Source organism: Miniopterus schreibersii, assembly GCF_964146895.1.
Source record: "Miniopterus schreibersii genome assembly, chromosome: 2".
Classification (NCBI taxonomy): Eukaryota; Metazoa; Chordata; class Mammalia; order Chiroptera; family Miniopteridae; genus Miniopterus; species Miniopterus schreibersii.
The window spans coordinates 13,446,940-13,473,501 of NC_138102.1; the positions used below are offsets into that span (position 1 = coordinate 13,446,940).

The 26,562-nt window shown below is 41.2% G+C and overlaps 1 protein-coding gene across 1 annotated transcript; it reads left to right on the forward strand.

The window, feature by feature from the left end:
• On the forward strand, positions 1-25,567 carry LONRF1 (LON peptidase N-terminal domain and ring finger 1). Its single transcript, XM_081128875.1, has 12 exons — positions 1-799; positions 7,314-7,432; positions 8,427-8,549; positions 11,593-11,742; positions 12,251-12,491; positions 12,590-12,686; positions 13,990-14,104; positions 17,363-17,484; positions 19,909-20,067; positions 20,184-20,346; positions 21,737-21,889; positions 24,250-25,567. Exons 1-12 carry the CDS (start codon positions 82-84, stop codon positions 24,406-24,408), a joined length of 2,319 nt encoding a protein of 772 aa, XP_080985001.1. The 5' UTR covers positions 1-81; the 3' UTR covers positions 24,409-25,567.
• The last annotated feature ends 995 nt before the right edge of the window (positions 25,568-26,562 follow it).

Sequence of the window (26,562 nt, forward strand, 5' to 3'; positions counted from 1 at the left end):
GGCCGCGTGCGGAGCCGCGCGCCGCGGAGGCTCCGGGACCGTGGCGGCGGTTGGTGGCGGCGGAGCAGCCCTGCGCGGGCCATGTCTTTTCCGGCCGTGGCGAGGACCTCCTCGAGAGGGACCCGGGAGATGGCCCCCAGGCCGCGGAGCCGGGGCCGATTCTGGGAAGTGGGCGGCGGCAGCGGGGACCGGCTGGAGCGCGCCGCCGCCGAGTCGGAGCGCTGGGACCTGCTGCTCCGCCGCGGCGAGCTGCTGGCCCTGGGCGGCCACCTGAAGGGAGCGCTGGAGGCGTACGCGGCGGCGCTGCGCCGCGGGGCCCCGGTCAGGCCCGAGTGCCTGGGCACCCTGGTGGACTGCCTGGTGCTCAACTACCGGCTCCGCCACGGGCTGGGCTGGAGCGCCGCGCGGGCAGCGGGCGCGGACGCCGGCGCGGGCGGGCTGCTCAGCTGCCTGGGCTGCCGGGGCTTCCTGAGCGAGCCGGTGACCGTCCCCTGTGGCCACAGCTACTGCCGCCGCTGCCTGCGGAGAGAGCTCCGCGCCCGCTGCCGCCTCTGCCGGGACCGGCTGCCGCCCGCCGCCGCCGCCGCGGATGCTGAGGGCACCACCCCGCGGCCGCCGCCTCTGGCCGCCGCCATCGCCGCCTCGGGCTTCAGAACGAGCGTCGTCCTCAACCACCTGGCCGAGAAGTGGTTCCCGAGCCAGCTGGAGCGAGCCCGCGCGGCCGGCCGGCTCGGGGAGCTGCTGCACCAGGGCCGCTACCGGGAGGCCCTGGCCGCCGCCGGCGAGGCGCTGCGAGCAGGTGATCGGCGGGGATGCGGCGCGGGCCCTCCCGACCCCACCCTCCTTCCCCGACGGGCCGGCTGCCGGGAGCCCGTCCGCGCCTCCCCGGAGCGCCTGTTTCCCCGAGGCCTCCTGCCTCCCCGGTGCCGGGTCTCGGGGTCGTCGAGGGTGTGGGAGGGGGCGGCGCCCCGGGGTGCTTCGGTCACAATGGGGATCGCCCCGGAGCGGACTGTGACGCGGCGTGGGGAGGGGCGCGCGGGCGCGGGGTTCCCTCGGCCGCGGCCTGGCCGCTGGGCGTGCGCGTCCGGAGGCGAGCGGGGGCTGGGGCCGGGCCGCCGGGGCCGGTGGGAGTCGGGCCGGCCGGGCGGCCGCGCTCTTCCTGCCGCCGCGCTCTTTCCGGCCATTGGCCGCGGCGGCGCGGCCGGGTCGGGCGCGGGGAAACGGCCGCCCGAGCGGGGACAGGAGCCCCGGCTGAGCCTAGGCGGGCAGCGTTTACCTTCATCTTACACAAAAGTCACCGGGGCAATTGGAAGCCGCGGGAGGGCAGAATTGCATAAGCTGGGGGGTGGCGTTGTGTAACGGGTGACGTCGAGGGGGCGTGGCGGGAGCGCGGCGCCCGCACCCAGCATCTGGGGGCCCCGGCCCCTGGGCTCCGGCGGGTGTCCGAGCTGCCCCGGGCTGTGCGGGTCCTACCTGGACAGGCTTCCGGGATTGGTGCCTCTTGACGGCTTCAGCCTATTTCAAGTCATGTTTCATGAACACATGTGTGCTTACTTTTGAATGACACCTAGTTCACGGTCAAGATGAAGAGGTAGTCCCAGTTCTTTGTCACGCCTCGGGTTGCTTTCGTGCTCCGATCGAGCTGCGGGGAGTGGCCTTTAGATCTTTTGTCTGTTCTCCAAGAAGCCGCTCAGGCCTCCTAACCTAGGTTAGCACTTAAGATGGTGTTAGGCTGTGGACGGGGACCTCGCCTGACTTGTCTCTGTAAAATATAGAGTTGTCCTGTAAATCGGTGGTTCTCTGCCAGGGAGATTGTACACCCCCCCCACCCCAGGGGACATTATCTGCAGACGTTTTTAGTTGCCACCCCTTATGGGATTAGTGTTGGTACATCTAGCTAGGGATGCTGCTAAACATCCTGCAATGCACAGGACAGCCTCCCACACAATAGGCCCAAAATGTCAAGCGTGTCATTGTTAAACCTTTTGTTAAATAAGCCTATTTCAAGCTTAGCATCTATATTTGTATGAAATAATACTTGGGGGAATAATCCCTACGAAAGTAAGACATCTAAAGTATAAACTGATGTTAGGTATTAGGTAAATTTATAAACTATGTAATTTAAAGTATTTTGTTACGGTTCTTTTACCCTAAGTGCTTTGTAATTTTGAACTAGTAACAGTATATCAAGTTATTTAATACCTTTAGAGTTCAAAGCACAAACCTGGTACGTTTTCATATACTTTCACTATTTTTATGGGGAGTAGGCAGTTATAAAATGGAATAGAATGGCAGATCCAGAACAAAAGAGAACTTTTTGGTATACAAAATTTTGATACAATTTCACCTCTCTGGATGAACAGAGTATTAGAGAGGAAGTACAAACCATCTAGGCCACTATCCTGATTTTAAAAACAGAAGCAGAAGCTAGGGCAGTGAAATGACTTGTCCAGAGTCCACAGTCAAACGGCTGGCTGGTTGTAGAGGCAACGACACTGTATCTTCTGGTTCTAAATGTTGGACCAGGATTCATCTTGCCTTTGTCGCTCATCCAGTGAAAATGTTTAACATAAATTTCCAAGGAAGTTTTTTTGTCACTGGTATAAAATAATGGATGGAACTTATTGACAGCTCTATTCAGTATTATGATTTTGTGATTTGACCTCTTAAATGAGGCATTTCATAAGAATTTAAGTCCTAATCCATGGAAGAACAGTGAGAACATTTACTAATTAAGATCTAGCTTAATGTTCTGTGGCCAATCTTTTAAGGAAGATTGTGCACCTTCCATTGAGGGTATTTAAATTTTTTTTTTATTGATTGATTTTAGAGAAAAAGGAAGGGAGAGAGAGAGAATGAGAAACATTGATTTGTTGTTCCACTTATTTACACATTCGTTGGTTGATTCTTGAATGTGCCCTTACTGAAGATTTGAACCTGCAACCTGGCGTATTGGGAATACGCTCTAATCAACTAAGCTACCTGGCCAGGGCTGAGGGTATTATTATTAGTAGTAGTATTTAACAGAAAAATACTCTGAAAAATCTACTTTTTCTTTTTTTTCAATTTGTGTAGACTGCACATGGGAATTTTGCCCACTCAACTACTTAATTCTACTTTTGCGTGACTAGAACCCAAGTCTCCTGACTTTCACCTCATTAATCTGTTTTTCCCTCATTTTTAGGTCTTTCAAAAATCATTAATTCCATACTTGAAAATATGTTTAAATGAAACTAATGAGGATAACATTTTTCATCCTTTGAATTTTTAGTGGTAAAATATTATATGTTTAACAGTTTATGGGCATAAAGAAAAATATTTGGTAGAGTTATAAATCTGTTTGTACAGCCCGGCTGGTAAGGCTCAGCAGTTGAGCATCGACCTATGATCCAGGAGATCTCTGTTCAATTCCTGGTCAGAGCACATGCCAGGGTTGCAGGCTTGATCCCCAGTAGGGGGCGTGCAGGAGGCAACCGATCAATGACTCATCACTGATGTTTGTATCTCTCTCCCTTCCTCTCTCTGAAATCAATAAAGATCTATTTAAAAAGAAAATCTGTTTGAACAGTTAGGCTTTAACTTTTCTGAGAGTTGGCTAGTTAGCTAGATAGGCATTTGGAATGTATTTATATAATTGGACAGTTATAATTACTAATGATACTGTCATTGTTGACAATGAAAAAAGAACTTCACTATAATTTCTTCATGTAAGTCTTATAATGAAACAAGTAAATACTATTAAATAGAAAAAAATAATCTAGTCTACAGTTAGCCCACATACATTCAAATTTATCTGTCAGCAAGAAAGCTTGAAAACCTTTGCCAAAATCAGAAGTTTCCCATTGAGATTACATAAGTTTCTGTTGAATTGAAATATATTTAGATAACGCTTAATCCATTGATCTTTTGATATTAACTCTCAGATGTTTCATAACTTTCTATCTTTTTAGTATTCAAGGCTATTATGTAAAAGTCTTGTCTGCATTGAATCTTTGTACTTGAGTCTATTGAAATGATGCCACTTTGCTATGCTGCCTTCCTTTTAGTTTTAATGAATTTTTTTTACAGACTTGCCTCCCTTTTTACACCCCTCTCCCCCAAAAGAATGGAACAGAACAGTATAATTTACAGTTTGAACTGTTTAAAAAATAATAATAATAATAAAGGTCATAAAGGGGAGAACATTTTATTTAAAATACTTGGAGAAGAAAATTTTTGTCTTTAATATAGTTTGTCTTTGTATAGTCTTTGACTTCACTGTTAGCAAGTATTTTTTTTCAAAAATATGTTTCTATTGACTTTAGAGAGGAAGGGAGAGGGAGAGACAGAAACATCAATGAGGAGGCATTGATCAGCTGCCTCCTGCACGCCCCCTGCTGGGGATGGAGCCCCCAACCCGGGCATGTGCCCTGACCGGGACTCGAACTCAGATATCCTGGATCATATGTGAATGCTCACCTGCTGAGCCATGCCAGCTGGGCAATTTTCTATATTTTTCAAATTTTATAAATAAATAACTTTTATAATTGAAAAAAAGTTTCTTGAAAATGAACTAAGGAAATAACCTGTTGCTAATCAAACATATTCCTAAGGACTGGAAAAAGATGAGGAATGATGACAGGAGGATTCTGCCCTTAGCCCACGAAATTCCTTGGACAGCTTAAGACTAGTTTCCTCAGGTGTATAACAGATTTTTGTTTCATTTTATTTGTCTAATGACTCAATATTACTGTGTCTAAAAGAAGAGAAAATGAGAGCATGAATTAAGGAGCTTAAGTGAACTGATTTTAATGAATTTTTCCTAGTTTAGTAAACATTTAGGAAAGGACTTGAGGATACAAAGACAGGAAATAATGGAAAAAACACAAAAATAGATTTCAAAATTAATGCTATGCATATACAGTGAAGGAACACAATAATAATAAAACACTCAGTAATGCTATAGTGTGTCACTTTCAGGTATTTTGTATGCATTAACTTGCTCTATGCTTTGGCTGTTCAAAGGGCCTCAATGAGTGCATTTAGTTCTTGTTTTAGAATTAAGAGGTGGCCCTAAACAGTTTTAAAAAGTACTGAGTTCACCTGATATTTTTTTTCATAATAGAGTCATCCAATATAATCATTCCACTAATATTTGTAGTTCTCAAAAACATTACCCATGAAGAAGTGGGGAGCAAGAGCTTTAAAATCTGACTCTCTTGTCATCTCTTTGGGAGTCTCAGCAGCTCAACAGTCTGAGTGTTTCTGTGTTGAGAGGAGAGAGAGGGGACAGTCTTTTTTCTTCTTTTTTTTTTGTATTTTGCTTTAGTCAGAGTGGAGCAGTTTGATAGATTGACTTGGTTTTCTCAAAGACAGGTCTTCTCAGTCACTTCCTCCAGTGCTGTGGAAAGGTGACTATTGAGCAGTGAAGGCATTGATGAAAGGGTGTGATATTCAGTACTTCTGAATGTGCGCAGCATCAGGTATAAGGCGATGGGGACTCGCTGTACAAGGGAAAAAAAGGGAAATGTTTTTAAATCCCAGGAAAGGATCCAGGAGTGGAATGGGCTGCTTGTTGTGACAGTGAAGTCCCTCTCTCTGGCGTTGCTGGAGCGGAGGCGGGCCTCAGGGATGCTGTTGGAAGCACCTCAGCTGTGGGCAGAGAACTGCACGTCCTGGGCTGCAGCCCTTTTTTACAGCTCAGGGTTTTTGATGCTGATGCATTTACAACTCACTCTTGGACTGTTTTGGCATACTCTTCTCTCTACTTTCTGAACTCCAGTTATCCTTGTCAAATCGGGATTACAGCCCAGCTGCTGTTGCTCAGTGGTTGAGCATCAACCTATGATCCAGGAGATCTCGGTTCGATTCCCGGTCAGGGCACATGCCCAGGTTGCGGGCTCCATCCCCAGCAGGGGGATGTGCAGGAGGCAGCCGATCCATGACTCTCTCATTATTTTTTTATTATTATTATTTTTAAAATATATCTTTATTGATTTCATAGAGAGGAAAGGAGAGGGATAGAGCGATAGAAACATCCATGTTGAGAGAGTCATGGATCGGCTGCCTCCTGCAGGCCTCCAACTGGGGATTGAGCCACCTGGGCATGTGCCCTGACCGGGAATCGAACCCCGATCGCCTGGATCCTGGGTTGACGCTCAACCGCAGAGCCACGCCCGGCCAGGCGAAAGGCAAAATATTCTAAACATGACTTTTATTTAAGAAGTATTTTCAGAAAATATAAATTTTGTTCTTTAAACTTTTTCATTGGTTTAAATTTGAGAGAACAGAATCATTCCAATTCTCAAGCACCAACAATTAAAAAAGGCCTGCCTACTGTAGTTGTTCAGTCGAGAGTTATTTGTAGAAAAGTGATTTTTAATAAGCTGGAGTAAACCATGACGCTAGCAAGGAGTTGTATGATGGCTTGATTTAAATGAGGCATTGTAGGTCTTGATGCGCTTCTCACACAGATGCTTTGTTCTCGCATACATTTTTGGAAGCGTCAAAGATGAATAGCTTTAAAAGAATAATCAAGTTAATGTAATCTGTAGATGTACTGAAAATTAGTTTTTTGCTTAGACTTCCGTTTTAGAATCTGTATACCTGTAGTAATTGATTATTGTATTGGGTGAGCCAGCTAAGTGTCTGAAATTCTGATTGCCGTTGGATACTAATTTGGTTTTTCATGTAGAGATGCAGAGGATAGTGAAATTAACAACAAAGTTTTTTCCTAGGAATATTTGAAATGAAATCTGGTTTAGGATGGTTCAATACCATTCTTGCTAATGGCAGGGATTAAAATTTTGACCTCTTAAAATTGACTCTCGTCAACCCGTTTTCTCCCAAACCACAGGACCATTATATACCTCATGAGATTGAGCCTTGGTCAGTCTTTGTTATGTGGAAATTCCATGAGCAGTCGTGGCACTTATGGTTGCTTATAAATAGGGAGTTAGAAACTAGGGTATAAAAAATTAAGATTTACTATAAAAAGGCAAATCTTCTAAACATCCAAGACATGTCTTTTAAATCTGTGTAGAATGCCCTATTTTAAGAAGACATTTCTTAGAGGTGATTATTCATACTATAAAAATATTTCCAGTGTTCTGAAGAGCCACAATTTCCTCCACCAAAATAGTCTACTTATAGTGATTTCGCAGAACTTCTAGGTAAAATTCAACATGTGGGTAGGTTGCATATGCTGGGTTCACAACCTTTGGTTTGGTGGTGATGGACTGGAATCACTAGGTCAGTTATTAAATCTAGTATGTATTTTGTGGAGTGTATAATAATCTTAAAAACAATCAACTTTTATAAACCATTTATTTCAGAGCCCGGCAACTTGACTCTAAAAATTTACCGAGCTGAATCATATGCTGGTCTCGGAGAGTTCAAAGCAGCCATAGAGGATCTGAACACAGTTCTCTTCCAGCTGCCAAGTTGGCCTGAGGTAAAATTACTGCTTTACATTTTGTGTACATTTTAAAATCTCAACTGTAAGGAACATGCATTCAATTATGGTTATAAGTATGAACAGGGTGATTTGGTTGACTCTTTAAGTAAAAATATAGAGAGTTCTCAAAATCTAAGGTTAATATTTTGGATAAATAACATCTGACAATTTTTAAATTAAATCTGTTTCCTAACTAAAGAACAACCTGAATTCAAGGCACAGAAAAAAAAAAAGATTTTAGTATACAGAATTTCCTCAAAGATACAGCTGGCCATGTTGTGAAGCTGGGTACAAACTGGCTATCGATGCAGGGGGTTACTAATGGGAAGAGAAGAGGTTCTTGAGGCTGGGGAACTGATTGGGGCGTTATGATGGGAACCAGGTGATTAGGCGGTGATTTAATAGAGTAGATGGGGCCCAAGGGGGTGGCCTTGCTATTTAGTTTGAAAAAGACTTGCGGCATGGATATAATTAGTTTGTTAACTGTCCTTCTTATCAAATTGCTGAGGCAAATCAGTCCATCTCCCACATATGTTCTTTAAGCCAGAAGTTGCTCTTGTGTCTTTTTCCTCCATTCAAGACTGTGCCTTTGGAGACAGTATAGTAAGGATGTTCCAAAAATTATAAATTAATAACAAAAACTAAGGAGAATCCCACACTGGCATGACTGGTTAGTACGAGGCACATATATATTAAGAATAAGAGGGAAAATGCTCTGTATGGACAACTTTAAAACATAAAAAAAGAAAGAACCCTTGGACTTAACTACTGAAGTGATATAATTAGAAATGTGGTTTTGAAGTCATCTGCTCGGCCCCAGTTCCTCCCTCTCCAGGGCAGTGTGTGAATAGACCTGTAAAGTGTTCCGAGCTCCTCAGTCATTCAGAGTTTCAAAGTAAGCATTTCTGAGCAGACCTTTTTTCTTTACTTGATAGTGTTTCTTTTTAAACAATTCTATCAATGAAAGTCATCCTATGTGCTTTTATTGAAGGTCTACTTCAGGAAAGGAAAAGTCCTCCACGATGCTGGCTTTTTAGGTGACGCCTTACAACTCTTTCTGCAGTGCTTAGCCCTTGATGACGATTTCGCACCTGCAAAACTAGAAGTGGAAAAGGTAATGAGTCTACCAACTTTCATACTTTAAGGCAGGGCTATGACACAGTGCCTTTGAAAAACCCTAATTAGAAAACTGGGATAAGAACATAAGGAATCTGTAAGTCAAATTTAGCAGCAATTTGAGAAGTGGCTTTCAGGTTCATATACTTAGTGTATTGAATTCTTACTGGAGTCAGAACATTTCATTCACAGATATTTCAATGCATTGTTTTTGCTTAGTTACATTTGGATGTTCCCCAATAGTTTGTTTAATCTGAGCCAGACCAATTATTCTTAATTAAACATTGTTGTCATGATGCTTCCGCTCAGGAATTTTTATGGGGTGCCTTTTGCCTTTCATTTCAGGTCTAAACTTTGCTTATTTTCTATGGGTGCCAGTAGTATTGCCCCAGTCAAGTTGTTTCCTTGATTTTTCTCAGCAGTCCACATTCTGCTTTCCAAGGTGTGTTCTGTAGTGTGTGAGTAGGTGCTAATTAAAGGGAAAAAGGGAACGGGCTTCTCTGATCAAATGGCTTTGGGGAACATTGGGTTAAACCAAGTTAAACAGGTTTCTTCAGAACACAGGTTTTGCTATACTAGCTTGACAGTAGCGTTCAGCTATTGTCCAACTTACAGAGCATCTGGAAAGACTAGAGCCTTCAACAGTTTTGGAGAGGAATCTACCCTAATGCAATTTCAGTGCCCAGTTATGATTCTTTCCTCAGTGTCATCAAAACATGCCACATTATTTAATCACCTTTGCCGTGTTCCTTAGAGTATGGCTTTTTGTCAGAATCTTGAGTGCATGGTAAACATAAAGATTCCCGGGCCCCCACCATAGACATTTGGAGTTAGAGTCTCTGGAATTGGGGCATAGTTTAAGAAGCACCCCGGGAGAGTCTTACGTTTACAGTTGTGTGTTTTTTGACTGTTCTATATTTGCTAGCATTACTTCCTGGTAAGATTGCAGACTCTTTACGGGCTTATAACTTTGCATTTTTCGTGCTGTTGGATATCCTTACATATCTGTAAATATTTCTTTGTTGGTTAATAAGGTTAGGTGAATGCAAAATAACTGATGCTTTGAAATATTTGTTTTTCCCTAGTATGCTTCTTGTAAATTATGGTATAATTTACATATTGAAATGCATGGCTTTTATAGTTCATTGAGTTTTGAGAAATTATAAACCCATGTAACAGCACCCCAATCAAGATATAGAATATCTTCATCAGCCAGAAAATTCCCTCATCTCCTTTCCAGTAAATTCTCTATCTCTCTGCTCCCAGAGGCAACTACTGTTCAGGTTTCTATTATTATAAGAGTAGTTTTGCCTGTTCTAGAACTTCATGTACATGGACTCATACAGCGTATACTCTTGTGTCTGGCTTTTTCCCCCCCAGCATAATATTTTTGAAATACATCCAATAACTTAAAAATATTTATTGTTCACTAAGTATTCCATTGTATGAACATACCACAATTTGTGGCATTCACAGTTAGTAGTGGTTTTCATTTGGATTATTTCTAGTTGCTGCTATGAACATTTTTGTACCAGTCATTTTGTGGATGTATGTTTTTATCTCTTTGGTAAACACCTAGGAGTGGAGTGTCTGGGTTCTATGGTAGGTGTGTATTTAATACATTTTTTCAAATCAAGGGAAATGTAAAATACACAGGTTTTTAAATGTTTGTTCATTAAATGGGGTATTGCTTGAGCACCTACCAGATACGCACACTTTTATTTACAGTGTATATATTTTCTTTTATTTACATGGAAATATCTGATTTTTGTGTATTTGAGAGAGAGTACAGCTGAAAAATATCAAACCTCCAATTCAGACTTTAAGAAATGCTCTGCTGATCATGTAAATACAGCTTATTTGACAACCAAAAAAATTTGAATCCCTCTCGCTTCCTCTAGCCAGGTTCTTCCCTCGTCTTGACCTACCCTGTTTCTTTGAGAGTTTTACATGTATTCCTGATAGAAATGCCCAGAAACGTTGATACTGCAGCTGCCTCTCAGGTGAACTCCCAGCTGTTATGGGGCAGCTGCTGTTTGGTGCTCCCAAACAAGAGCTAGCATGGTGACGGCCCGAGCAGATTATTTGTTCAGCGAGCAGCTAAATTCAGTGCAAATACATGGAATTTTAGAGCTCTGTAGTTAGAGGTCCAAGTTCTTTAGTTCATATAAACACTCTAAGTCCAGCCTTAAAATATAAATTGGGAGTGAACCATGAACTATTTTCACAGGATAGGCCTTGCTGATCTTCAGAGGTAAATATTTTCTACTTCTAAGATCTCCCCTTTTTTTTTTATCCTCACCCGAGGATATTTTTTCCATTTCTTTTTCAGAGAGAGTTGAAGAGAGAGAAACATCGATGTAAGAGAAACACATGGGTTGGTTGCCTCCTGCACGCTCCCAGAGTGGGCCGCGGATTGAGCCTGCAACCGCAGTATGTGCCCTTGGCTGGAATTGAACCCAGGACCCTTCAGTCTGCGGGCTGACACTAACTACTGAGCACACCAGCTAGGGCGAGATCTCCTCTTTTTAAAAAATATGTCTTTAGTGATTTCAGAGAGAAAAAAGGAGAGGGGGAGAGAGAGAGAAACATCAATGATGAGAGAGTCATTGATCTGCTGCCTCCTGCATGCTCCCTGCTGGAGATCGAGCCGGCTGCCCAGGCCTGTGCCCTGACCGGGAATCAAACTGCAATCTCCTGGATCCTAGGTTGATGCTCAACTGCTGAGCCATGCCGACTGGGCAAGATTTCCTCTTTTTACAATCCTTACATTAAAAAGTCAGCCTTCACCTTCCCTTCTCAGTTGAACCATGCCCAGGCCTTCCTTTTGAGTCATTTCTTTGAGATGATTTGACCCCATTGAGGGATTTTGTAAGACTTTTAAATCGATTTGGCAGTTCTGCTTATTACTTAATCTGTTCCTCTCCTGCTCATTAAAAATAATGTCCCCTACAAGTTTTCTCAAAATTCTTAAATATTAGGTAACTTTATGTTATCCTTAACCAAATATTTTTTATTACTTTTTAATATTTCTCTTACAGATTTTATTTGATTTACTATCACCTGAAAACTTAAAAGAAGGCCTGAAGGATTCTTCCTGGAGTTCATTGCCGTGTACTAAGAACAAACCTTTTGGTTTTCCATCTGTAATGGAAGAGTCTCACTCTGCCAGTGAGGTTGGCCCAGAGCAGGTAAGAGCTCAGAAAAGATCACCAAGGGTTTAGTGTATCGTTTCTTTACAAGTTAAGATCTTCACTTCCCTCATTTCAGTACTAGAATCTGTTTAGGTACTTTTAAGCTATTTAATGTTGTCTCAATAGGATTTTTGTCTATAAAGTTTTATTTCACACAAAACTTATATAGAAAGACTTGTTCATTGATCATAATTTTAGAATGTTAGAAAAGTTGTAGTCTCTTGGAAAATTGAGAACATTGTATTTATTTTAGTTTCCTCAGGGTAGAAACAGCTAAATCAGCATAACAGCTTAACCCTCATTATAACATAAGTTACCTGGACGTCTAGGGCTGTGTAAATACCGGTAAACATCTACTTGCCAGGGTTTTAGAATTAAAAGTTGCTGCTGTTAACAGTAGAAGGAACATTATAAGATATTGAAATTTCATTTTGGTTTGATTCTTGGCATGAGCAGTAAAGGATAGTAAAGAAATGCAGATACCCTTGTTATTGTATTTTTGTAGAACAAAGAAATACCGGAGGCCCCGTCAGAACCTGTCAAAGGAGGCTTAAACCGTGCCAGGTCAGCACAGGCTATAAATTCCACAGAAATGCCAGCCAGACAGGATTGCTTGAAAAGAGTGTCCTCAGAGCCTTTACTCTCTGTCCAAGAAAAAGGTGCTCTCCTGAAAAGGAAGTTGTCTCTCTTAGAACAGGACGTGGTTGTCAATGAAGATGGAAGAAATAAGCTTAAAAAGCAAGGAGGTAAAAGTTTCACTAAACTCATGTAAAACATACTTACTAATCTAGAATAACCTTTAAAAATTTCCCCCCAAAATAACCCTGTCTCTTTGTTTAAATAGAAACTCCCAGTGAAGCCTGTGCGTTTTCATTAACTTATGGCGACATCCCAGAGGAATTAATAGACGTATCAGATTTTGAGTGTTCTCTCTGCATGAGGTAAGTAAGTAAACTTTTATAAAAGATGAATATTTTATATTAATTTGAATAAAATACACAGTAGATAAAGGTAACCTACTCTGTAATAATGGACAATGTAAATGAACAGAATACTGTGCTAAAAATCACTAGATATGAATTTTACTCCTAGGTTAACCTTTCATGCCTTGGACAAATAACTTTAATGTGTAAGCCTCAGTTTTCCTTACTTAGAAAGTGGGGTCAGTGTTTGCATAGCCTTTCTCACAGTGTTATAAGAATCAATGACTTAAATATAAAAAGTACCTGGAAAATTGTTAAGTACTATAAAAGCTATACTTATTACTAAAACTTACAAATATGCGTGCTTTTAGATTTGGGTAAGACTTCTAATTATGTATTATACTATCTAAGTTTGTACCTGACTATCTTGTGTATATAAACTGTAAAATCCTGTTGAAGTACCATTGAATCAGGATTTCCATTAAGTACAAGCTTAGAATGCTAAAAGACTGGTACGTAAGTTGTGTGGAGTCAAAGGAACAGGGCCTGAAGAGTCGGGAGACCTGGTACTGGCCCCACGAGGCTGGTAGCAACAGGCTGTGTTCCCGAGTGAGTCTCCTAACTCTGAGGCTAGGTTTCTTCATTGACAAGGTGAGGGGATTACACAGGACAATTTCTGAAATACCTATACATCTAATAGTACTTCTAGGAAATTCAGAGGTATTTCAGGAAATAATTATAATGTAAGTAAAATTAGTTTTCCCATATTATTTGAGTATTGCATTTGGTATTAAGCCTAATATTTCTTTAGGGTTTAAATGTAATATTTATTGGATTATTCCTTTTAATGAATTTGATATAATAAACCTTTTATAAGCTTATTAAGAAAATCAGTTTTAAAGAGAAGAGAATATAATCTATATGAAAGCTATTTAGTGATTATTAATGATGTATTTTATATTATTTATTTTGCATTAAGGCTTGGAAACATGGTGTGTATTTTACATTTACTGTGTGTCGCAGTTTGGACCAGCCACATTTCAAGTGGTTAGTGCCACATGTGGCGAGTGGTTGTTGTATTGTTAGTGAAGCTCTGAGTTCTCGGCAGGGAACCTCTGTTGATAGAGAACATTTACAATGTTCCTCAGGAGAGGGAAATTGCCTTTACCACTGCCCCTTTCCTCTTCTGCCCACAGACCCTCCTTCCTCCTTCTCTAGATAGAGGTTAGTGTTATGGTTCTATCGTTATTTGTCCAGTTTTTCCAATAGATAGTTTAATGTGAAAACTAACTTGTATTTCATTCATTTTGGTTGATTGCAGGTTGTTTTTTGAGCCAGTAACAACCCCTTGTGGACACTCATTCTGTAAGAATTGTCTTGAGCGTTGTTTGGATCATACACCATATTGTCCCCTTTGCAAAGAAAGCTTAAAAGAGGTAAACATTTTATCTGTTTATTGGTCTCAAGTTTGGCAACATGGTTTTATTTCTGCTCAGCCAAAACAATAGTGATTGTCAGGTTCAGAATGAATTCTGTTATATATGCTGAGCAACCAAGAAGGATAACTTCTCATTGCCATATGTGAGTGTTGGAGAAAGTGAGGTTAGAGAGGGTAGGGGAAGCAGAGAGGTCCTGGAGACCAAGCCCCTGTACTTCATGTTTTTAACTAAGAGGGTATGGTTAAGTACCTGTCAGACATAGGTTCAGTTTTAATGACGACAATATTGGGGGAAACCCAACTGCCCTGCCTCCCACTGCCAGTAATAGGTCAGATTTCTGGCCTGGTTCAGTCCCCTTAACGTCTGGAACAACTCTCTCCAGTAGACTTCCTGCATTGTGGGAAATGCTCTACTTCTGTGCTGTCCAACATGGTAGCCACTAGCCACATGTGAGTATGAAGCACTTGAAATGTGGTTAATGTGACTGAGGAATTGTAATTGTAATTTTAATTCATTTACATTTAAGTAGGTGCATATGACTATTGGCTACCACATTGGACAGCACTGCTCTAGGAAGTGGTAGACTGGACAGGAGAGGAAGGCACAGCTTCCCACACCCCTTCTTGTAGAGTCAGTGATCAGCGCTAGTAGCCTGTGTTAGGAAAGCAGCTGGATCCCAGGTAGGAATGGATCTTCTGCAACAGGTGGGAGGACAACACCCTCTCAGTCTTGCTTGGGCAACTGGAGATCCCCTTGAGCTCCAGCTGCACTGATAGCATTGATAAGGGAGAGGATCCTGTCTTTGGTGGTTGATAGGGTTGTTTAAAGAAAAAGTGTCTTCCAAACATGAATAAAAAATTGATAACCATTTTGCTATTGAACATACATAGCTATTTTCTATATACAAAACACAACTCTGTATAGGTATTATTATATGTGCATTGTTATGTTTGATAGGTAAAACACAAAACCATATACAGAATGTTCACAAAGTCAGGAAACAAGATAAACTTTTTTTTTAAAGAGTTTGTTAATTACATGTTCAACTAATACTCAGTGTTTTATGGTGAAGTACTCTAAATATGCTATTTTTCCTGTGTTCCCAGAGTTTTTAGATACTTTCTAGTATATTATGTTTTATTTTAGATTAACAATTAGGTACATTGCTTTAAATTTAGAGATACCTCACCTTAAAAAAATGTTTGGAGTTTGAAAGAAATAAGCATATTATTTAAAAATATAACTAATATACTGTTTTTAACAACTTTATCCTGTGTCCTGACTTTGAAAATACCCTGTATAATATGATTTGTACAAACTAAATATATATACATCTTTTATTGATTTTAGAGAGGAAGGGAGAGAGAGAAAAAGAGAGAGAGAGAGAGAGAGACATCAATGACGAGATTGATTGGCTGCCTCCTGCACGCCCCCTACTAGGGATCGAGCCTGAAACCCGGGCATGAGCCCTGACTGGGAATTGAACCCTGACCACCTGGTTCATTGTTGGATGTTCAACACTGAGCCACGCCGGCCGGGCCAAAATATATATTTTAAAAAATTAAAATTGATATGCTCTACAGTTTTATGTTTTTCCTGCTTGTGATTTTATTTTGCTCAGTTTTTCATTTAATTATATTTTGAAGATTGGATTTTTATAGCAGTATAATAATCTAATGATTTAACATTTCTCTATTGTTGGGTTTGTAAATTGTTTTGTTTTCTCTTTTTTATATACTATGTTTTACGTCTTTGACCATTTCCTTAGGATAAATTCCTGGGAGGGAAATTACTAGCTTAAAGGTCTTATGTTTATAAGACTCTTAAAACCATTTGCCAAATTGCCTAGGTCCCTAGAAATGTGCAAATTTAGATTCCTATCAGTAATGTGAGAGAGGCCACACTGCCCCAAATTTAACATATGAGTATTACATTTTAAAACATCTTTATTAATTGAATAGAAAAATGGTAATAAAATTGCTTATATAATGTCTATAATGTGATTAATTTTATAATAAACTTGTTAGTTATCTGTATCTACATTATCTGCTCAAGAGTACCACTCTTCAGAGGTTCTCAAAGTGTATTCCCCTGACCAGCAGCATCCGTGTCACCTCAGTCCCCACTTCAGAGCCACTAAGTCAAAAACTCTGGGGTACAGTGCAGCAATCTGCATTTTAACAAGCCCTGATTCATGCTAAAATTTGGGAACCTTCTCCTAGCTTCTCATATTTCCTACTCTCATTTTCATTGGATAATGCCAAAACCCTTGTTTATGCTGGATCCACAGGTTAAAGAATGACCTCTCTTTATCTTACCTCATCATTGTCTCCCAAGAGTTTTCCTCAGTACTTTTATTAAATAAATTTGTACTGGGCACTTTCTTTGTCCAAAGTCCTGTATACTCTGACCTGATCCCTTCCCCTGTGCAGTTTAGTTCAGTTACAGAGATGTGATGTATCCCTGCATGTAATACAGTGCAGTGCAATATGGGGTTCTTGGGAGACAGGAGAAAATAGGAAGACTTTATAAATATGGTAAAAATGGAGCCAGACCTTAAGACAGATGGGCTTTTTTATAGGCAGGAGTGAAAGAAATGGCTTTTAGCAGTTGGAATAATGACATGAAAATGCACGAAGGTGGCAATTTTTCAGAGTATGAAGTGGTTAAAATGCACCATTTTATACAGAGTCCTGAGGATCATACAGGAAAAGCGATGAGGGATAGTAAGGTGACAGGGGAAGGAGAATCTGAAAGAAAGAAAAATTATCCGAAACTCTGCCACTGAAATAGAGAACATAAAAATTGGTGTGTGGGGGGGGGCATAGTTTTGCTGTTTTAAAACAAGGCAAATGCATCATATTCTTTATTCCTTACCTTATTTTTGTTTCTCAGTAAAAATGCTAGTTTCAGGTACCCATAAGCTGTCAGATGGAAATTGGCCTTGGGTGTGGAAGATGGCAGGCACAGGGCTGACAGCTGCTAATAAAGGACTTGTGATCATAGCGAGACACAGGCCTTGTATGGAGAGCTTGGGTCGAGCTGCCACCATGCAGCTTTATGCTCTTGAGCAAAACCTCAGATGGGTTTGCCCGTTTAGCATCATCCACTGTAAGGTTCCCCCTCACTAATTCAGTTAATTCAGATTGACTGTATAAATATGTAATAAAGGCTTTACTACATTAGCTATACTGTTTTGCCTGTTTTATACTGTAGGAAAAAAGTATCGGAATGTAAAATAATATTGTCTTTTAGTATCTAGCAGATAGGAGGTACTGTGTCACACAGCTGTTGGAAGAATTAATAGTGAAGTATCTGCCTGATGAGCTGTCTGAGAGAAAAAAAATATATGATGAAGAAACTGCTGAACTCTCACAGTAAGTTTCTTCTCATAAAAACACAATCAAATTTCAAGCTACCACCCTATAAAATAGGTGAAACCTTCTCGTGGCAAGCTGGATCCTGTGTTTAGTTCAACCCATATAGTCAAAGGCATATTTTAAACAAATATTGGTCAGCTTCCCTTGTCCTAAACAGAATTTTTTAAAAGTTCGTTTGTAACTGCCAGATGTTCTGCTGGGAAATATCGACTCAGCTCTTTGTATTTAAGCAGCATTTTAGGTGGGGGAGGGCTTTCTTACAGTGACATCAGGCAATGGAATCGGGAATGGAGAGGTGACTCTGGTATCTGGTTGCTGGGCACAGCAACCCTCAGCTAGGGCAGGAGGAAGGCAGGGGATAAATGGTCTGGACTGGCAGGAGTTCAGCCAATTAGAGGCTTGGAAGGTGGGACCTTGAGGCCTTAGACTGAAATTGGAAAAGGGGGGTGGGTGACTTAGGTGCCAGATTCTCAGTTAGTGAAAATATTGACTTGTAGCACAATTGTCAGTAACAGGAAAGTGAAAACCCTGGAGGTAACTGGGATATAGTGAACAGACCACTGGGAAGAGCACTTCATGGCTGATTGGGGCAGGGTAGGTTGGACCTGGTTTTGTTGCTCTGTACACCTTTCTTGTACTTTTCTTTGCCCACATCTCTTCCTCTTGGACCAGTCATTTGAGTCTCTTTAAATTTCTTTCATAGGCTTTTATTTTCTTAGCTCCTTTTCTTTCATTTTCTTTTAACTAGACACACTAAAGAACAAAATTGCATTTTCTCTGTGCTGTTTTTATTGAACAACTTTTAGTTTCCATTATTTTTCAGATTATAAATGGAAGATTTTGTATTTCTCACTTTCTAAGAAAAATTTAATTGTGCTTGTAGTCTCTTCTTCAGTAAAAGACTTTTGATCTTTTCTTTATAGAAACTGATATTGATTTGTCTTCTTGGGGAGCTGATCTTTTATTGTGTGATTTTATGATACAAAATATTCTGAAGTGCAGATTATGAAGCTTTTTGATCAACACTGCAAAAAGCTGGCTGTAAGAAAGCTTCAGATATACTTTAAAATCTTATAGTGACACCACCAGACCTCACTGAAGAGTGTAGTCCACAAATAACAGACCGTAGTAGCGTGAGGGGAGCTGAGGTGATGGAGGGAAGCTTGAGGGCATCTTGCTGCTCACTGATGAGGCTACTTTTGTTAAGGTCCTCCCCTGGTAGTTACAAGTTTTACTAATTAATAGCTCTACTGGGTGTTTTGGGTTTTTTTTTCAGTTCTTGTGTTCATAAGGAGAGTGCTCAGTGATGGTAGAATACACTTTTAAAAGTAGAGGAGCTAGCACTTGTGTATTAAACATGTTTTGATTAAACAGTACTTTTGCATATGTACCTTCTGATCTTTCTGAAGAAACTAGAAAATATAAATGAGCAGGGAGCAAAGCCCTAATGGGTAACCCAAAGGGAGTTTCCTTTGGCATCTTGGCATATATCCTTTTAGATTTTAATATACATAAATACATTTTAAACAGATGGGATCATTTTATTCATATTATTCCATAACCTCTTTTTCTCATTAATATAGACATTTAAATGTGTCCCATGTTACGGCTGTGTTGTAACTTATTTTACTAGCCCTCTCATTTTGCTTCTAAGTTTTGGCTGCTGTACACATTGCCACCTTGAACATTCTTAGTACTTGTGGGGGGGAAGTGAGCCTGTTGGTTCAAAGGATATGACCATTTAAAACCATTTTTGATGCACACGGCCAAACTCCACAGCGTGGTTGCCCCATTTTGGTCTGCCCCGCACTGCCAGCCTCTCCACACCTTGTAAATGCTGGGTGTTGCCTGTATCTTCATTTTCTGCCAGTCTGGCAATGGAAAAATGTGTCATTTTAATTATCTGGAAAAACGTTATTGAATTACCTATTTTTGATAGTGAATTTGAAAATATTTTTAACGCCTAAGAATTTTTAATGATTTGCATTTTTTTCTGGGAGCTCATTTTTTCTCATTGTTATCTAAAAGTAAGAGTGTTTTACGGATAAAAGATTAACTCTGTGACGTTACAGATATTTGAGACAGGTATTTACTATTTCAACATAAAATAGTAAATGGTCAATTGCTTTTTTGATTCATAAAGATACTTAGCTCTGTACGATAACCTGGTATCTTGAATTCAGATTGACTCATTGGCTTGTGTACTTAAGAGGATGACAGACAGACAGATGTTTTTGTGTTAATATTGTATCTGTGAGCGCAGTGAAGGCGATGCTGATTCTCATTCTTGCCAAGAGTAAAAGTCACCTTATTTAAGGCTAATTTCTTCTTGTTTTATATTAATTTGCTACTGTTTTAAGCTTTACTCATTTTGGATGTATGTTCTGATACTAATAACAATGAAACTTCTCTCTTCTTCAGCTTGACCAAGAATGTTCCAATATTTGTTTGCACTATAGCCTACCCCACTGTGCCTTGCCCTCTTCATGTATTTGAGCCAAGATACAGATTGATGATTCGAAGAAGTATACAAACTGGAACTAAACAGTTTGGGATGTGTGTCAGTGATACACAGAATAGGTATGCTTTTTGTGGCTTAAATATTTTTATTTATATTGGAACTTTTCCTTGAATATTATTGAGAACTCGTGTGCTTGTTGCTTGAACTTTGATATTAATTGGAGTTTTTCTTTTAGTTTTGCAGATTATGGTTGTATGTTACAAATTAGAAACGTACATTTCTTACCTGATGGGAGGTCTGTGGTTGATACCGTTGGCGGAAAGCGGTTTAGGGTTTTAAAAAGAGGAATGAAAGATGGATATTGCACTGCAGACATTGAATATCTGGAAGATGTTAAGGTATTACCCAACGTTGTTTTCCAGCACGCTTAGGTACACTCTGTCCTAGGCATTGGCCAGGCATCCGGGCTGTGTTTTCTAGGCAGATAGAACAGTTCTTCCTGTCAGAGACCCTCATCAATACTTATGCAAATTAGTTTCCACTTCCCCTTTTCTCATCTTGCTCTTAATCACTGTGAGTTCCAAGAGAACTGGGAGACCAGAACCTAGACCGGCTTCATTTCTCCAGGCTCAGCAGCCAGCAGGTGCCTGGAATGTACGTGTGTGTGCATTTGCATGGTAGGCACGTCACAGGAGCAGTGGTTGAATTTTGACCATTTTTAAGTGTACAGTTCAGCGGCATTAAGTGCATTCTCATTGTTGAGCAAAAGTAGATGCCTCTTAAGCTTTCATTTTGTGTGCCATTTCAGATCTTTAAAAAAAGTATGTTTTTTTGCCTCTTCTGTGCTATAGACTCACCTTTCATATTTCAGAATGTACTTAGAATCCCTTTGTTGTTTTTCTATTGAGTCATCCTTGAAGTGCGAAAGGCTGAGCCAAGCCTGGTGTTTGTTCAGATGGGTTAATGTATATGGAACAGAGCACTCCCTGGCAGGTAGTGAGTGGGATGGAAATGTGCGTTAAAGCAGTCGGGATGAGGTGGGTGAGTTAATGTTCCATCTTCCAGCTGAGTGCTTCTGTGAGACCGACCACTCTGGGTCTCAGGCTGCAAGGCTGATGCATTTAATTTCGCACTTTGATGATGCAGTAGTCTGCAGAGCGTCCGGAGGGATGGCTGAGGGAGCCACAGCCTTGGGCCTTTATAGCAGGAGAAGTCCAGTGTTGCATAAATTATCCTCTATCTTTTTATAGGCTAAGTTATTTGCTGCATATTTTTTGTTTTCATTTCTTGACCCAGTTCCCTGGTGAAAGGTGTCGTTACACTTGTCTTCCATCCTGTTACGCTTTCTGCCATGTCATCTGCACCTTACCCCCCCATCTTTCCTTTTATTGTAGCATCTGTACTCTTCTGCTTTTTGTTTCACTGCTTTCAAAAGCCACTGATCCATAAAGACAGAAGGAATTCCAAATTGGGGTAGACCTTTGTCCAAGGACTCACTCTCAGCCTTACCGCTCCTCCTGACTGGGGGCTGTTGGTAGGGCTCGGCAGTGTTGCACTGCTGCTCAGCAAGGCTGGGTGGAGGCCAGGCCTTGCTGTCTTTCTGTAGTGTGGTCCACTGGCACCATGTGAGGCAGAGGTGTGATATATATTGCATGAGAATATTACTCTGATCCAGCACCGAAATAGGCATTCCCTGTTTTGTTTTGTTTGTTTCTTCCATTTCTGTAGAATTGGTGATATTAGACAGAGAAGATTAGACACAGAAGCCTCACTAACTTGTGTTTCTAGGTTGAGAATGAAGATGATGTAGAGAATCTCAGGCAGCTTCACGATTTGGTGTATTCTCAAGCTTGCAGCTGGTTTCAGAACCTAAGAGACAGATTTCGAAGCCAAATTCTTCAGCACTTTGGATCGATGCCCAGGAGGGAGGAAAACCTTCAGGTATGGTGGCTTTGATGTCATTTCCAAAAGTCTCACCTTTTTTAATAAACCCAAGTGAATAGGTTTTTAAGTCTCCTTTCTTGTTGCCTTTTTCACGTGCATCTCCTTGGAACCCGTCTGTAGAATCATGCCCATGCTCTCGCACAGCGGCGTGCGCCGCGTCTTCTATGGGAAGGGGCTGCAAGTAGGGTCAGCTCGTCGCCTGGAGGAGTGAGGGCCAGGGAAGGAGCAAGCCCTTAACTGAGGAGAAATAAGACATGAAAAATGGGGCATGGTACCACCCAGTATATCGTGACTGCAAGACAGCTGTGCCTTTGAGCCAGTCTGCCGTCATTCTTGGACAGTTGAGAGATGTATCATTTTCTGTCAGATTTTTTTCTCACCTCTCCTTTTGTTCCCAACTTTCAGCCTGGCAGTGAAATTCCTTTTTGTCTCTTCGTGTTTAATACTACACTTCTCAGGAAACTGATGTTCTTATGGTCTAACTCAGGTGCTTAGGGCTTACATTTAAGCTTAATCTAATGTGCAGCAGACACTTTCTGGGCAAGCAGATCTGGGCAGTAGGCGCTGTCAGAGGCAAACAGGAAGAGTCCCTAGCCTGGAAAATCTGAGTTTAGACTTGTCAAGCACTGACTTTTAGGTGTAAACATTTTGAATTGAAGCGAATAAAGCATTTGTGGTCAGAATGTAATAGATTTCATAGAGGAATGACTATAAATAAATATATGAAGATGGAGAGCTAATAGATCCCACTGTGATGCACACTGCCTCTCATTTCAGTTTTCAAAGGCTAGTGTAAGTCAGTCTGGATCCCAGCTGAATGCTTCCCCTGAAAATGAAAGTTCAGCGTCAGACCATGTAACTGAGTACTCGTTCTGGGTCTAGCATGCTTGGTTTATCCTTTGTACCTGAATCTGATTAAACGCGACAGAAATGGCTTTTGGTAAGCACAAAATTGAATAAAGAAACTTTAAGGGTTAACAAACCAACTAGTAGAGAAATTCAGCATCACTCTCGCATCGCCTTCCCCACCCTCCCCTTTCACTCCCCTGCCCCCTTCTGCAGTCTGTGGAAGTCAGGACTCGCCAGGAACCGGGCAGCCGCTCAGCGTGTTCCAGGAATGAAGGGCGCGCTGCAGGATGTGGGTCTGCCCGCAGCTGGGGAAGATCGGGGCCTGGGCGGCGGTCAGGGAGTCTGCCCGCAGCCTGTGCCCGCCGCAGTGAAGCGCACTGCTGCTCAGGACCTTGCGGGGAAGCTGCTGTCATTCTTAGGAATCCTGGGGAAGTCCCCACCATGTCGCAGCTGCAGCAGTGGAGCAGGTGGTTTTCAAGACTTCTCTGGAAGCTTCTGTAAATCTCACATCTGCCCACAGTTGGCAACAGTCTCCAGAGAATAGTGGCTTCCTCTCTTCCAACTCACACATCTAAAAGGAGTGCCTCTCACTGGCCAAATCTAACCTGGAACCATATGGGGAAGGGGGGTTCTGGGAAATGTAGTTTTCTGATGTCTCTGATCTGCAGAAGGAGGTGGTCATGCTGAGGTGAGCACAAACAGTACATAAGTACAGAAATCTATCTAGTGTGATTCTAGGAGTGTATTGAGATCAACACTGATGTCATAGCTCCTTTTGTCATTTTGAAATTTCATGTTTCATGTTCAATAAGAAGTAGTTGAATGTGTAGTAATGGTGGCTTAAACATTCCTTCATATAAATTCCTGTTCTTTCAATAGCCAGTAGTCAGCCCTTTCAACATCAAGGGGACTTCTGTCTTTCCTAGGAGTCCACAGTTCTTTGAAGAAATTTTAAAATAACTGACTTTAAAAAAAATGTTTTAAGTGTATATTTTAAGAAAGCATTTTTCAGGTAGGAGCAGTTTGCCCCCGTGGGACATTGGTAATATCTGGAGACATTTGTGACTGTCACAACTCAGGAGGTGCTACTGTAGAGGGCAGAGGTTCTGCTAAACAGGCCACAATGCAGACAGTTCTCATAACAAACAGTTATCTGGCCCCAAATGCCAGTAACCTGAGGTGGAGGAAACCCTGCTTTGAGGCAGCTCAGTGCAGAGGAAAGAGTGTTGGCTGTTGAGTCAGGTCTGGATTTGAATCTTGGCTCTGCCACGTATGAGCTGAGAGATCTTGGACAATTTGTCAATTTGCATTACATTTTTGAGCTTCAGTCTTCCAATTTTATGTGGGCATAGTAATAGCCTTCTTTGCATGATTGATTAAAAAATTTGAGAAAAGGCCTGGTAGGGGAAATGATCATTAAATAAAGACTAGCTTGTTGACGGGTTGTTACTGTTGTTATTGCATAAATATTTGTTTTATTAATCCTATAAAATGTCGGTTATTTTCAGGCAACTCCTAATGGACCTGCCTGGTGTTGGTGGCTTCTCGCAGTTCTCCCTGTGGACCCCCGATACCAGCTGTCAGTTTTGTCAATGAAGTCCCTGAAAGAACGGCTGACAAAGATACAGCATATCCTGACCTATTTTTCTAGAGACCAATCTAAGTAACGAGCTGCTTGGATCTTCCCTTCAAGTTGCCCTAACCTGGCTGTGGGGACGGCCAGGTTGCCCGCTGCCTTTGCACATCCAGTGCTGGTCTGAGAAGTGTAATGAGACTCTTGTGATTTTTTTTTCCTTCAACCTCCAGAATCATGTGGTTCTGCAAATGAATACCCTCAACTAGGATTTAGACCACTAAGCACTTGCACAGGAAAACACGCAGCGAATGTGTGTTGAACCTCGACATTGTGATGAAGTTGCACTATGTACCATAATCTAAAGTGAAACGAGAACTCTGTGTGTGTGTGGAGTGTGTGCGTGCGAGCGTGTGGGAAGTATGTGTGCATTTTCTCTGGCTTTAAGATTTTAAAAGAAAAAAAAGCCATAGAGAGCAGAACTCGCCGAGGGTTGTTTAATCCCCAGGTTTACAACAGTAGCGATACAAGGTTTTGCAAATTGAATTTGCCTCAGATTTCTCTGTCCTAATGCTTATATTTGCACAAGTCTGTAAACTGCGGTGTTGCATATCACTCTGTTGGAGAGCCTGCTCTTGCTGAACTGTCTTGACCATTGACTATGATACTTTCTTATTTATGTAAATACGTGCATCCCAGCGGCCGACAGGCATTGGGTGCAAAACCTAGAGCCAGTTTTCAGGAACAATTGCAAACCTGACATGGTACTGTGCATCTATCTATTCACAAAACACTTAAACTGTGAAAATATGGTTTACATTTAACTGTACATAAAGGCAAATGGAGACCCCAACTCAGTACCAGTTAGTTTGTACATTTTAGGGGGCTTTTCACTTTAACTGCCCATCTATGTAATTTATAGTTCGACATGATGTGTCTGTTAAAAAAAATTACATAGTGTAAACCATTAAGGACCCGAGGGAAGAGAAGAAGCTTAATGTAGAACTAAGCTTTTACAGTTTGTTTTGTTTTTAATTCTGGTCTGGTGCAAACGTTAGTTATGCCTTACTCATATCACTTCGATCACCATGCTGCGGCGTGGTTTATACTCATGCTGCCGTAGGACTTTTGTAATTATTTGTTGCAAATTTAGGACTGTCCCTATTAACTTTCTTTTATGTAAGTAATTTGTAAAAATTTCTGAAAAACTTGCTTTTGCTTATTTAATTTTAATAAAAGCTAAATTCATAATAATTTTTTTCTTAAATTTTAGGTCATTGTAAAAAACAGTCAGTGGAGAGATCAAACTGCATAGTAAAGGAACCGATGAGTTTTCCTTACTGTTTGTGCCAGGACATATTGACACTAGCTTTCAAAGTACTTTTTATGGTCAAATTTTTACCAAACAATGCAGGGTCTTAAGGAGGCTTCAGGCCCTAGAACCATCCTCTAAAACTCTATCTTTCAACCTTTTAAAAATCCATGTCCCTTTAGGACAAGGGTAAATATTACATGTTACCCACTTGGGATTCCTCGTGATTAAACAGACTTGACCATCTCAGTCCCCACTTTCCCAGCTAGGATTTTCCAAATCATCCCTTAATATTGAATGTTGTTATAAAAATATATATTCAAAAATGCCTCCCTAAAGGACCACCCTTTGCCCCCTCAATTATGCTAATTCAGAATCTGTTCATTGGTTCTGCAGAGAACACTGTCTAAAGAATGGGCCATTCCCCAAAAGCACCTTATCAGTAGTTTAGAAGTGTTAGATTAGACTCATAATAAACTAATAATTGCCTGTTAAACAGTGTCTTGGTAGTAGAAGTGAAGAGTTACCTGTAAGTTCTCCAAATATGTAGCAGATGGCAGTCCAAGTTACCTGGTATTGAATCTGCATCTTTAATATGTGTGCGTGCACATGTACACATGTGCGTGCACACACCAACACACAAATGGGCACTCAGTGGTCTCTATATACACATGTACTAATAGGAATTCCATGGGTTTTATTTATCATCTGACCTTAATTTTGCGATAGGTGATCTCTGATAGTTGTGTCTGTCTATAGATTTTTAAAAATCTCTGGAAACTTTTTCTTCACTTTCTGTACAGTGTGTATGTGTATATATACATATATACACACACACATACACATATGACAGACCTTTTCCCCCCTTATCACTTTAAGTGACTAAGCTCTGTCATGAGTTCAACATTTCAAGCCAAAGTAGCTAGTTGCCGCTCT

What these genes read in the sequence shown, in the direction of transcription:
- LONRF1 (XM_081128875.1), top strand. Translation starts at nt 82, where the DNA reads ATGTCTTTTCCGGCCGTGGCGAGGACCTCCTCGAGAGGGACCCGGGAG. An exon ending in CGGCGAGGCGCTGCGAGCAG is followed by an intron (nt 800 to 7,313) that starts GTGATCGGCGGG and finishes CATTTATTTCAG; the next exon opens with AGCCCGGCAACTTGACTCTA. An exon ending in GAGTGTTCTCTCTGCATGAG is followed by an intron (nt 12,687 to 13,989) that starts GTAAGTAAGTAA and finishes GGTTGATTGCAG; the next exon opens with GTTGTTTTTTGAGCCAGTAA.